The sequence below is a fragment of the Ranitomeya variabilis genome, chromosome 4 (assembly GCF_051348905.1).
Source record: "Ranitomeya variabilis isolate aRanVar5 chromosome 4, aRanVar5.hap1, whole genome shotgun sequence".
Classification (NCBI taxonomy): Eukaryota; Metazoa; Chordata; class Amphibia; order Anura; family Dendrobatidae; genus Ranitomeya; species Ranitomeya variabilis.
The window spans coordinates 468,923,045-468,935,908 of record NC_135235.1 but is presented as its reverse complement, the minus strand read 5'-3'; the positions used below and the strand labels follow the sequence as shown (position 1 = coordinate 468,935,908).

General features: G+C 42.5%; 1 protein-coding gene across 2 annotated transcripts in view; it reads right to left on the bottom strand.

The window, feature by feature from the left end:
- Positions 1 to 4,352: 4,352 nt before the first annotated feature.
- Positions 4,353 to 12,864, bottom strand: part of GRB2 (growth factor receptor bound protein 2) — a 43,664-nt gene continuing 35,152 nt past the window's right edge. Inside the window, exons 3-6 of one of the 2 annotated variants that reach the window (XM_077251707.1) lie at positions 7,761 to 7,858; positions 6,722 to 6,844; positions 6,402 to 6,606; positions 4,353 to 6,170 (exon numbers count right to left, since the gene is read on the bottom strand). In XM_077251707.1, coding sequence (XP_077107822.1) covers positions 5,985 to 6,170; positions 6,402 to 6,606; positions 6,722 to 6,844; positions 7,761 to 7,858 — 612 coding nt within the window. In that variant the 3' untranslated portion in view covers positions 4,353 to 5,984. The remainder of the gene's footprint in view (positions 6,171 to 6,401; positions 6,607 to 6,721; positions 6,845 to 7,760; positions 7,859 to 12,864) is intronic. The other variant, XM_077251709.1, reaches the window with a different exon arrangement.

The window sequence follows — 12,864 nt, the reverse complement described above, 5'->3', positions numbered from 1 at the left end:
GGTCGCTTTGGGGTCAGACCGCATATCTGCTCACTGACTGGTGCAATTGGACATCATCGTCCGATCGCTCCAATCAGTGCTGGCGCTGGTGACCCTGCCATTGCATAGCTCCAGCCTACGATCAGTGCTGTTATAGCACCGATCATAGCTGGGCTTCAGTGTTGCTAGCCATTTGATTTGCCGAAACACTGAAATCGCTGATTGGCTGTTCAGGATTGAACAGCCATTCACAATGGTCGTAGTTGCGAAAATTCCCCTTGGCAACGAGCACAGGTGTTGTGCTGTCTGGAGCAGAAGGCACCTTCATGCGATCAACCTAGGTTGTGAATGGCTTAAAGGGGTTGTCCAAAGTAATTTTCCTCCTAAATCCTGCTCTATTTAACGCCATAAGTGAAACTATTTTCTAACATACTTGCATTAAAAGGCTGTGGTTACTGCCCAAAATAAAGTGTCATCGTGATTCTCGCTTCAGAGGCTGGGCTAGTCTCCGAGAGCTGTGCGTTGTGCACAATGACACCGCGCGTTCTGATGGCTCAAATCAGCAGTAAAGAGCCGGCGACAGTGTGCGTTGTCAGAAAACTCGGCATCCAGAGACCAATGACATCACTTGCAGGGCAGTTTGGTCTCTGCACGTCAGTATTCTGACAACACTCACTAACAGCGCACTCTGTTGCCAGGTCGCTACTGCTGATTTGAGCCGACAACAGAGCTCACTGTCATTGTGCACATCGCACAGGGACAAGGGGGAAATTATTGCCAACAGCATAAAAATGGCCTACAACTGGATTAGGCCGGGGTCACACTTAATGTATGAAAAATCAGTCCAATTCTCTCAGCTGAGGGTCAAACAAGTGTTCTCCGTATGGTTATCTGTGTGTAGTCCGTTTGCAATGCAATGATGCGATTTTGTCGCACCTGTGTATCTGTATGACATCCGTATGACATGTGTACGGCTTTACATTTCTCATTGCTTTTCACCATTGAATTTGATGGCTCAATGGGTTGAAATGAGGAAAATGTGTGCGTATTTCATGCAAGTCACACTGATGGTCCATGTGGTGTCCGATTTTTTTTTTTCTCGCACCCATAGACTTTCATTGGCGATTCTCGGCCAATATACAGTGAAAATCGCAGCTTGCGGCGACTTCACTCGCATATATAATACGCCTGAGGAAAAAAATGGTGATGGGAGCTGCCCCATAGATTAACATTGGTCCGAGTTCTATGTGATGTTTTCTCACATAGCACTCGTCCGTATTCAACGCTAGTGAAACTCTGGCCTTAGAATCGCAAACAGCTGTCCTCCACTGATGTCAGCTGAGGAAAGTGTCGGGTTTGGTAAACTCCTTTATAATATGTCATTATCGGAGATCCCAGGAGAAGCAGCGAGTATTGCAGATCTGTCCATGTTGCCTGTGGTTTGAACTAAAGTTTGTACGCTGCTGCTTTAAACCATGAAAGGGGGGGTGTGAGAATATCTTGGTTTTCTTACCATATTTATTTAAGGAGAGCACCTACCAGGGGTTCGGGAAAGCTGGATAGCGTGTGTGCTAATATGTGACCCAATGCACGCATCTCACTGGTCTATCAAAATGGCAAGTGGTGGCAGTGGATGTGAGACGTGGCTTTTGGGATGCGCTCAGCCTATTGTCCCCCTCCCCAGTAGTATCTGTGACTGATTGGTGGCCGCAGTAGTGTTGATCCTGACAGTAACAGCATTAAAGTCATACTTGACACGGTGACAAGCTATTATGGTAATTTCGAAAGAGCTACTTGTGTCACTTAGTGCCCGCTTGGCTGCAGTTTTTTCTTTATTCTGGAATGCATTATATTTCTCTTTTTTTTCCCTAGACCCCCCCCTAAAATTTCAGAATAGCACAGCTTCTAAAAGGGAGCCAAACAGCTAGTGAACAATGATAAAGCTTCTCTTATTGTACAACTGTCTAAACCTGTGCTATAGGCTAATAGAGAGGCCGCCTGATTGGCACAGCCATCCTGTTTGTTCCAGGCACTGGATTCTCCAACATCAGATTCAGGTTTTTCCATGTTGTGCTCTGATTTAACCAAAGCCCACAAGACTGGGGTGAGGCTTTGGTGGAATATGAGAAGCTTAGAAGAATATTTGAAAGCTGGTTTTATACCACAGGGTTTACGTGTTTCAATTTTTCCAGCTTGGGAACCTTCTGCTTCATTTCAACAAACCTGGGAGCAGGGTCTGGCACGTTGTTCAAATACGGTATATTGATTAATCTACTTTTGGAACATAATAGAGATCTTTTTGCTTCCAGTAAAACATTAATTAAAGATTTGGAAACCAAATTGAACAAATTTGAGGCTACACAAGTAAATGCCTTTAAGCGCAGATTGAAGGATATATTGGATAAATAGGAAGCAGAGGTTACCCTGAGAAAACGTGGGAAATTTCAAAGAGATAAGACTGATTATGAACATAACATGGTCTTTAAGTGGAAACGTAGGGGCAATGCCCGGCACAACAAATCCAATAGAAGCTCCCTCCCCGTCCACAATGGGACCATCATTGAGGGAGGCTAGTTCTAGTGATTTTTTTTATCCTCAATGGGGAGCGAACTAGACCGCGGACCAGGAGTAGAGGGCGCAAAAATCGCCAAAAGACGGCCAAATCGTTACAAGGGTCGTACAACCCCGTATCGACACAATTATCCGACCAGACGGAAGTGAGTGCTGTGGTTTTTCAAAACTCCGATATGCATGATTCTACTGCGGGAACGAATGGTTTACAGGTGATTAATCTTTCAGGGCATATATTATCATCTGCAGAATTGTCTGTATTACAAAAGGGTTTTGACTTTTGCACCCACGAATAGGATTGATAAATTTTCCCTGATCAAAGACCTTTACCTCTTCTACAGGAATCTTACCTTTCAGGTCATTTATAGGAAACTGGATTTGATACAATCTATGCCGTCGAATGAACGCCAGACCTTTTTGGACCTGATGGAACTTTTAGAGGAGAATGAGTCTACTTCAGATAGAAGATTCCCACGTAAAAACAAATCCTCAAGGGCCCCCCCCTTCTCACTGGTACCCGCTATAAAGATATTCTTCAAGTTGGTTATGTGGTTTCATATGTATATTTGGACCTTTTATAGGTACCTTCAGTCCTATTTTGCACATATGGGGGTGAAGTGTATTGGGTTATGTGTTGTATTTTAAATGTTTTTAAATTGATTGCTCAGGGTTAAATAAAGGTTATTCATTTATTTTTACTTATGGATGTGCTTACCATCATTAGCCTTGTCTTTTTTCCTTCCCTTCATTATAGGCTAATGGCAGACCCTTGTAAAATGGCTTGTGTGCAGCCACGCAACACAAATAGCTTAAAGGAAGTCTATCGGGTACAAAAACTTCATAGGTGACACTGTTTCCAGTTGTAATCAACTATACTACTGTATTAGACAGAAGTGTATAGGGTTAGGTTTCTATCCATCATACCAGCCTACCTTCTGTTCTTATTAGCCCTTTAAAATTACATGTATATATTAAATACATATTTTGCATGTTGCATTTTTCACCTTTGTTTTGGGTAAGAAATTCTTTTTTAAAACTAAACTTATTAAAAGTTACATTTTATAAGGGTTTTTTTTGGCAGTTAGATTTCTCCTGCTTCAGCTCTACCATGTGTCCATTCGTAAACCTGTCAGGCGGAGTTTCAAAAATCAGTTATGCTTATTCACGATGCCACCCCTCAGACACACAGAAATCTGCTCCCTCATTGCATAGAGACACTTGTCCCCAGCATTGTTTCTACAGGAAACCTGCCCCAATCTGTGCATATGACTGGTTGCAGTTCGAAATATGTGCTGGCAGCAGTTTCAGACACCTACTCTGAGAAGCTCTCACACCTCATGCATCTAAGCCTTTGTTTGCACTTGATCTTTATTCACTTTTTGTTCATAAAGGTTTTGTACAGCGCACTGGATGATGATAATGATGATACGGCACCAAGCAATAATTAAGGTCTACATTTTTGAGCCCCTTGTCTTTGAAACGGTTTTCCCACAATGGACATTAATATCACGTACATAATGAATAGCTGATAGAGTAGGTGTCCCGTGCCCCAGCACAACCATAGTGAGGACTTTGTGGTGGTCAAAGACTGAGCGAGTGGCGGTACAGACCAGGTACAGTGCTTGGCTAATCTCAGTAGGTTCCGCTTTAGTAAAATCAATAAATACTTATATCATTTAGCAAATGTAAAAACAATGAAATCTATGTCCACCAGTCACGTATATAGGAAAATGAAGGGGACATTTATTTAACTAGAACTTAATTATGCATAGATATGAAATGAGGTCACTAGCAGTCAGATGAAGAATACATGATTTTTTTATTATTATTCACAGTTAATAACTATCTACCAAATGATGCATTGAAGGATTAAATACAGAAGCTGTTCTTAATTATTTAAACACTGATTTGATTTTTTTTATATATATATACACACACATTATTCATCTGCAAAGGATGCAGGATATACACAAATCCCCCAAATACACAATCATATGGTCCCAGTGCGTTCCTAACCCTATTCACTTAGGCCTGAAGGAAGCAGACTATGATGGGCCAAGACACAGCGTCAAAAGAAAGGGGCAGAAAGATGCGTTACAGTTGTACTGTAGATATTGTAATCACTGTATGTTAGATCTCTAGCGGATTTTCTAAGCGTATTGTATTTCAGAACACAGGCACCCAGGGTGTCCACAGCCCCTCTCAGAGGGACCATTTAATGTAATGTATATGGCTGCATCAAGGCCAAAGCTCAGCCCTCGTACGTTGGCACTTGTATCATTACCTCTAATGTTAACACACGGAGTTCTGAAGAATACGAGTTACATGTGTAGCTTGCACAGGACAGAGTTCCCTTTTTATTTGTCTCTTACTATCTGTATTATGTAAATCATAAGGCTGATAAATGAAGGAGGAAGTGCCATATACTTTATATTGTTGTAGTGCGACCTTCCCTTTGTCAGATCTCTAACCAGAAAGCAAACTCTTCGCTGCAAAACACAGGAGCAATTTCCATCTTCAAAGAGTAGATAAGTAAATTGGTTTGGGGGAATTGGAAAGCATTACCTGTTGTAGGTTAGATGATGGGTGCCATCCCTGTAACACTTGCCTTTAACCTCAAGACCTGAAATCTGAGGACACGATTTTCAATGTTCCTTGCAAATACACCAGGAGCCCACGATTTGCATAGAAAGAAAATGGTTGGATTTTGTACATTTTATTTTACAGGTGCGTGTTGGATCGAATGCGTTGCAAACACACATGCATGGTAAACAGAAAAAAATGTGGAAAGAAATGAAATAAAAGGTGGAACAGCAGCAGTAAAGGGAATCTGTTAATTTAAAAAAAAGTCTCTTGTTTCCGGTTTAATTTATAGGTAAGTTTTGGCATTCTAAATCAATCCCCACAATTGTATAATCCCTCCCCGTGAAGCCTGCAACATCCCAACTGCCCACCCTCCCGCCCTGTCAAAAGGAGTTCCACGCAGAGGCAAATGGTCATTCCCCTTGCAAGAAGCAATGGCATACAGCACAGACAGACAACCGAGGAAGCCTACGTGTCACATTCATGTTTCTCAGCCTCTGCCTGCATCTTTGAGCTAGTCTTTTATTCCCGAAGTCATATCAGCCACATCTCTACTGGTCAGTTTAAGAGAAATCCCTACACTTTTAAGTCTGATTTATTTTTACCCCCATGTCCTGTCCTTTTATAATACCTTTGAATTTGATTTATTTTCACCTGTTCCTTTAATAGATGGGCAATTTATTTCGTGCTCCCCTCTCTGTCGGTAGTCGGTCCATGCTCTTCTATTTGGTCGTCCATGTGCCCATTCACCCCAAAGTCAATCTGTATGCTCCAATTGGCGTCGTAGTCAATCCCTCTCAGGTACGTCTGCCTGTGCTCCTTCTTGGCTTCTGGTCCGGTGAAGGCTTTAGTTACAGATTGCGGTTGACAGGTGTCACATAGTTGCGTGGAAACATGCCGGTCTGCCCATGACATGTCCCTTTCCACCAGTTGGGGTCTGAGTTGTCTACCACCTGGATGAAATCTCCTCGTCGAAATCCAAGCTCCCCATCTTCCTGGGGGTCAAAGTCAAACAGTGCCTGAACATATGTAGGTTGCTGTAAAGGGAAATGTTGAAAGGTTAGTTGTGTGTTACATTTTTATAATAATGCTATACATACAAGGTGAGGAAGATATGTTATTGAACAGAGAAGTTGAAGGGTTAAACTACGAAATGATCTAATGTTAAACTGAGAACTTAACACCTTAAATACCTTGGCAGAATAGATAAAGATACACCTCTCAAATCTGCTGAACAGTCTGTCTCCTAGATTCCCCCCTCTATATACCTGTGGTAAACTTGTGGCTCTGTCTCCCCCGTGTACCTGTGGCACCTGCTCGATGTCACGTAAGAAGATCTGCTGGTTCCGAGACACGGATGTGGACCGATGGTAGTCCACCAGCTCATTCAGAGAGTTAAATTTTACAACCCACAAGAAGTATTTTCCTGCGCCGTCCCGCAGGACCTTGAAATGTTGTACATCATTGCCAAACCTACAAGAAAAGTGACGACAACTTTATATATGAAGCTACCGAGAGCTTGGCAGCCTGAAAACTAAAGATGGAGCAGATTGCGATCATACAGTAACAACCATTTAAAACTACTCACTTGACTGACAAGGAGAAGTCTCCTGGAGCGCTTTCACTCTCTCGGATCAAAAAGGCACCATCATGTCTCTGCTTCCCCAGCATCTCCTCTGCTTTGGCACGTGGGATTTTGCCAAAAAACCACCTGTAAAATTAGTAGAAGATAAGAAATCGGGTGCACAAGTAAGAAAAAATAAAAAAGATTTACTGTCATATCCTTATAGGAGTGGATTTGCTTCCCAGGACCCCCGGCTGATAAATGATAGCCCTCAAGAGTGGGGCAGTGTGTGCTGGCTGTATTATCTCGTCTGTTCTTTCTGGCTAATGAGAGGAAGGATTGGGTATAGCTGTAAGGTATTTTTGACCAAATTTCAACATATGAAGTTGAGAAAACCACTGTGCTAAAACTGCATATAAAAAAAACCCTTTTAAATAAAAACAATATTCTGTATAGAACTAGCTCATGGCAACGATGATTGATCAGCCTGACCCAGAGTTTCGCCCGCAGTCTCTGCTTCTTCCAGGGCAACTGCGCTTAACATCATAGTTTCCACAAAGCACTTTTTTTTTATCCATGTCAGTGGGCATAACTAAAAAAATATTTCTTCCCTGATGCAAAATTTGGAAGATTTACACAATGATTTTTCAATCATCTTTTTATTTGATCTAACATGTAACCGGATCAAAAGCTATTTGTATAGACACCTGAGGATTTCTTCACGGATATCACCAATGGACATAAAACAATCTGCTGGCATTCTTTTTCTTTTCCCGTTAACTATAAAGTGGTGGTGAATGGGATGCACTGCACTTTTTTCTCTGTGGATATATGGCATTGCAGCACAGTTTCTATTATTGTCCTTTTGCTTGATGGGATTGGAGGACTTGCCCTTTTTTATAATTTTAATTCATGTGGCAACACAGAATCCATACAATAAAAGTTCAGCCCATACCTCTCCTAATTAGGAAATAAGTCACACACATACCGCACCTCAACAGCAAGAGAAGGAATCTTATACACCACCAAACTTTATTCTCAATCCATCCCAAACAATACTCACGGATGTGGTTTCATTTCTATGTAGTTTTTGGGAATAAATCCATCTTTACCATTAAGCTCAGCTTTGTACCAGTTTTGGTCACATTCTTCATTCAAGACCTGCAATGATTTACAAACAAAACAGTTGGTGGAGAGGGGGGCTTCTTTATAGAATTCATTAAAAACAACTTTCTAATAGGATGTGATCTTTAGCCGACCCCTCCAAAGTGTTTATAGGTTACACATTGTATTGGAGTCTGGATAACACCACATGCAATGATACCAGGATTACCACACAGCTGCCTGGAAACAAAACCAGGACTGTCCTATCAAAGTTTACGACAAAGCTTTCTTGAAAAGTATAATGTTACAGGGTATATACACTAGATTCCTTGATAGGACGTTGATCCAGGGAACTTGTCTGATTGCCGTATGTGGAGTCGGGAAGGAATTTTTTTCCCGATGGTGGAGTTACTCTTTGCCACATGGGTTTTTTTTTTGCCTTCCTCTGGATCAACATGTTAGGGCATGTTAGGTTAGGCTATGGGTTGAACTAGATGGACTTAAAGTCTTCCTTCAACCTTAATACCTATATGTAAAGCTAGCAATGCACACCAGACAAATGTGACCATAAAGTCTGGTGAAGGTACCATATTGCATTTTTGCACGTTGACCTTTTGTATGTACGCTGCTGTTTTATCTTTGATATTTTGTTCAAATTTCTACAATTGAAATGAAAAAAAAAAAAAAAGACAACCTAACATGCATGAGTCCTATCTGAGAATCAAGAGTTGACCATGCTGGATTTCAACATGTCTGATCCTTGTTTACGCAAGAGATAAACACTGGCCGGGGAGTTATGTAACGGGGAGTTATGTAACAGATAACCACTCGGGCAAACTTCCTATACAAGCATAAGTTATAGCTGAGCCAGCAGCCAAAAGGTTTCCATACACATTTGATAAAGGTTGTCCAGACCGGACGACCATCTGATATGTATGAGGCTTCCTAGCTCTCCCCAACATCATTTGAAGGATCAGGAAGCTCGAATTTCAAAGCCCAATCCTTTTGACTTCATGAGAAATAAGGCAGAGATGCCTGGAAGTGGCTTTCTCCTCTCTCCCCATGATAAAAAAAAACAAAAACACCCAGTCGAGGGCCTATATCTATGGGGGATACTGGAAGAACCAGTCTTTGGAACCATTGTTTGGCCAACAAGCATCTTAGGTATGGTCAGCTTTAGAAGACTGGTATGGGGTGGTCAAAACTACAATGCAGCAAAAACAGATTTCAATGTATTTCAACTCACATTTCCAATTCTGAAAACAAAATCAGAAATATCGTTCTTATCCCATTAAAATTTAGAAACCTTAAAAAGCAGGTGTCTCCAACCTATGGCTCGGGAGCTACATGTGGCTCACGGGCCCCTCATGTGTGGCTCCCGGCTGTCTGCTCAAGTATCACTCAACTGTATTGTTATACACTGGGGCATTATTACTTGTTACAAGGGCACTGAATGGACATTATTACTTTGGAAGCCACACTCGGGTCATTATTATTTTTTAAGGGCATACTTGGCTGGAGGATTATTATTTTATAAGGAAAATATTTAGAATTGAGAGTCCTCAGTGGTTGATACCTTTTAATTGCTAACTGAAAAGATGGTAACAAATTGCAAGCTTTCCAGACTACGCATGTCTCTTCATCAGGCACAGACTAAAGCAAATGCTGAAGAATCACATATTTATACACAACACAGCACAGAACTGTCATTATGGGAGAGTGATAAGTGATAAATAGTTGTGTCCATAAATATTGGAAAGTTCCTAGATTAGGACTTGGAGTGAATGTTTTGTTGTCTCTGATTGGGGTCTGGTTCTGTTAACAGAGGCAGGAGGCATTCAGGCAATATTAATTTCAAAGAAAGCACTTGTGACAATAATTCTTTTTCAGGCAGTCTTCATGGAATTATTATTTTATATGGGGACATTTGGAATTATTTTATTATTATTATTTATTATTCTAACGGCACAAGTACCTTATATGGCAGGGTCGGGAACCTTTTTGGCTGAGAGAGCCATGAACGCCACATATTTTAAAATGTAATTCCGTGAGAGCCATACAATATGTATGTAATAATTAGCTTTTGCCGGATTTGTGGCTGCATACCAATGTGGAAGCGGTGAGTAGATGCCGTTTGTAGGTATTGCTGTGGAGTAGATGAGGCAAGGAGAGGAGCAGAGCGCTGTCCCAGCCGGTGACAGGTGCTCCGTGCGGCTCTACCGGGCAGGCGTGGATGTTCAGGTGCTGCGGTCGAGTCCTGTGGTAGGATGGTTACCGGAGATTGCAGGACCTGGTTACGTGCAGCCCATGTGACTGCCGCAGACACGAGGCGCCGTAAGGACCAAACTTATCCTACGCGTTTCGGAAATCAGCGGTTTCCTTCATTATTTATTTTTTTTTTTTTTTAAAGATTAGAGATGGGTGAACCCGAACAGTAAAGTTCGTCATCCGTACAGAACACCTACTGTTCGGACACGGACACCAATCACTGACTTCACCAAGAAGTTCGGGTTCAGCTGCCTGAACACCAGGTGTTTGTCAAGCCATCATGTAAATGAGAGCGCGGCAAACACCACTTCTGATTGGTGGTGAAATCATCCTCGCTGGTCAGAGAGCCGCGACTGCATGCTGTCAAAAGACAGCGTGAGCGCTCAGCTGTGATCGGAGGTATAAAGGTACCTTCACACTAAGCGACGCTGCAGTGATACAGACAACGATGCCGATCGCTGCAGCGTCGCTGTTTGGTCGCTGGAGAGCTGTCACACAGACCGCTCTCCAGCGACCAACGATGCCGAGGTCCCCGGGTAACCAGGGTAAACATCGGGTTGCTAAGCGCAGGGCCGCGCTTAGTAACCCGATGTTTACCCTAGTTACCAGTGTAAAATGTAAAAAAACAAACAGTACATACTCACCTTCGCGTCCCCCGGCGTCCGCTTCCTGCACTGACTGTGAGTGCCGGCCCTAACAGCAGAGCGGTGACGTCACCGCTGTGCTGTGCTTTCACTTTACGGCCGGCGCTCAGTCAGTGCAGGAAGCGGACGCCGGGGGACGCGAAGGTGAGTATGTACTGTTTGTTTTTTTACATTTTACACTGGTAACCAGGGTAAACATCGGGTTACTAAGCGCGGCCCTGCGCTTAGTAACCCGATATTTACCCTGGTTACCAGTGTAAAACATCGCTGGTATCGTTGCTTTTGCTGGCAAACACAACGATGCACGGCGATCTGACGACCAAATAAAGTTCTGAACTTTAACCAACGACCAGCGATATCACAGCAGGATCCTGATTGCTGCTGCCTGTCAAACTCAACGATATCGCTAGCCAGGACGCTGCAACGTCACGGATCGCTAGCGATATCGTTTAGTGTGAAGGTACCTTAAAGTTTACCTCCGGTCACTGGTGTCAGCTGATGGGACAACTGCTCACATCATCCAACACCTGCTGCCGATAACAGTGAGAGCAGGAGCGGCGGATGGGAGTACTCATCAGCCGCTCCTGCGCTGTAAATAAATAATAAAAAAAAAACGGCGTGGGTTCCTCTCATTTTTGACAACCAGCCTTGCTAAAGCAGACAGCTGGGGGCTGGTATTCTCTTGGCTGGTAAGGGGTCATGGATATTGACACCCCCCCAGCCTAAAAATAGCAGCCCGCAGCTGCCCAGAAAATGCACATCTATTAGATGTGCCAATTCTGGTGCTTTGCCCGGCTCTTCCCACTTACCCTGTAGCGGTGGCAAGTGGAGTGATAGTTGGGGGGTTTGACATCAAGCCCCAAGGTTAGTAATGGAGAGGCGTCAATAAGGGACCCCTCCATAATTAACCCCATAGTCACACTGTATGAAAACACAGACACCAAGAATAAAGTCCTTTAACTGAAAAAAATTACACAGGCTCGTTTAAAAAATCTCAATTAAACCATACTTACGACCTCGCCTAATTCTTCTGAATCCCTCATTCTCCTGTAATAAACCAAAAATAAAAAACGACAATATCCTTCACCCGTCATTCTGTCCCACACCGTAATCCATGTCTGGGGGAAAAACAGTTTTCAACCTGAACGGTGCCAAGATGCGAAAGTCCAGGTTGAGAACCACTGGTGACTGAACTGCTGCGAGCAGCCTCAGTGATTGGCGGTGACATCATCGAGGTTACCTCTGGTCACTGAGGCTCCATTCCCAGCCGGGCTGAAAGGCCGTGACCTCGGTGACATCCCCGCTAGCACCGTGTGAGTTCAGCTGTCCATTTTTCTTTCACTTGTAACGGATCTGTTTTTTGCTTACTGGATCCAGTAAGCAAAAAACGGATCCACTACAAATAAAAGAGAAATGGATGGCTAAATAATGAATCCATTTTCCGTAGACTTCGATGTAAAAAAATAAAAATAAAAAGGAAAACGTATTCAGCAGAGATCAGTTATTTAAAAACGGACTTAAAAGTTGTCTGCAAAACTTTTTTTGCCAACAGATTGCTGCTGGATCAGATCTAACCGATCACTACTGGACATTTGTACATAGCCTACGATATTACAGGAACCAATACATTCGGAGAAGAGAAGAAACAGCTGCAACCGAGCCGCAATCTGTTAGCGACTTCCAAGCAAATGAAAAACAGATGGTAATGCATAATATAGTCTGTCTATTCCATTTATCATGCACTTATGATATTTCTTGCCTTAAATAGAAAGTAAAGTGTCAGATGAGAGTGAGAAGCAGGAGACAGATGACAGGGAAATTTTCGACTATGCGGAGATGGATATACGACAGTCTGAATATAGTCCACATGATATATAGTCAAGGACAATCCTGTGATTTGGATAGGAACATACAGTAGAAGAAAGCTCTTATAGGGAACGTGTCATCAGAAAATATTTTACTGTTTAATAAATCAGAAAAAGAATTGAAAAAAAGCCGTGTTTTTTATAATAATCTCACCTATTTATTTAAATTTTAAAAAATTAGTAACCTAACAATAAACACACAGCCTATTTTAGACTTACAATACCTCTTCTTTCAGGAACAGATTTCATCAGACTAAAGGATTACAATGACAGGTAACATCGCTAT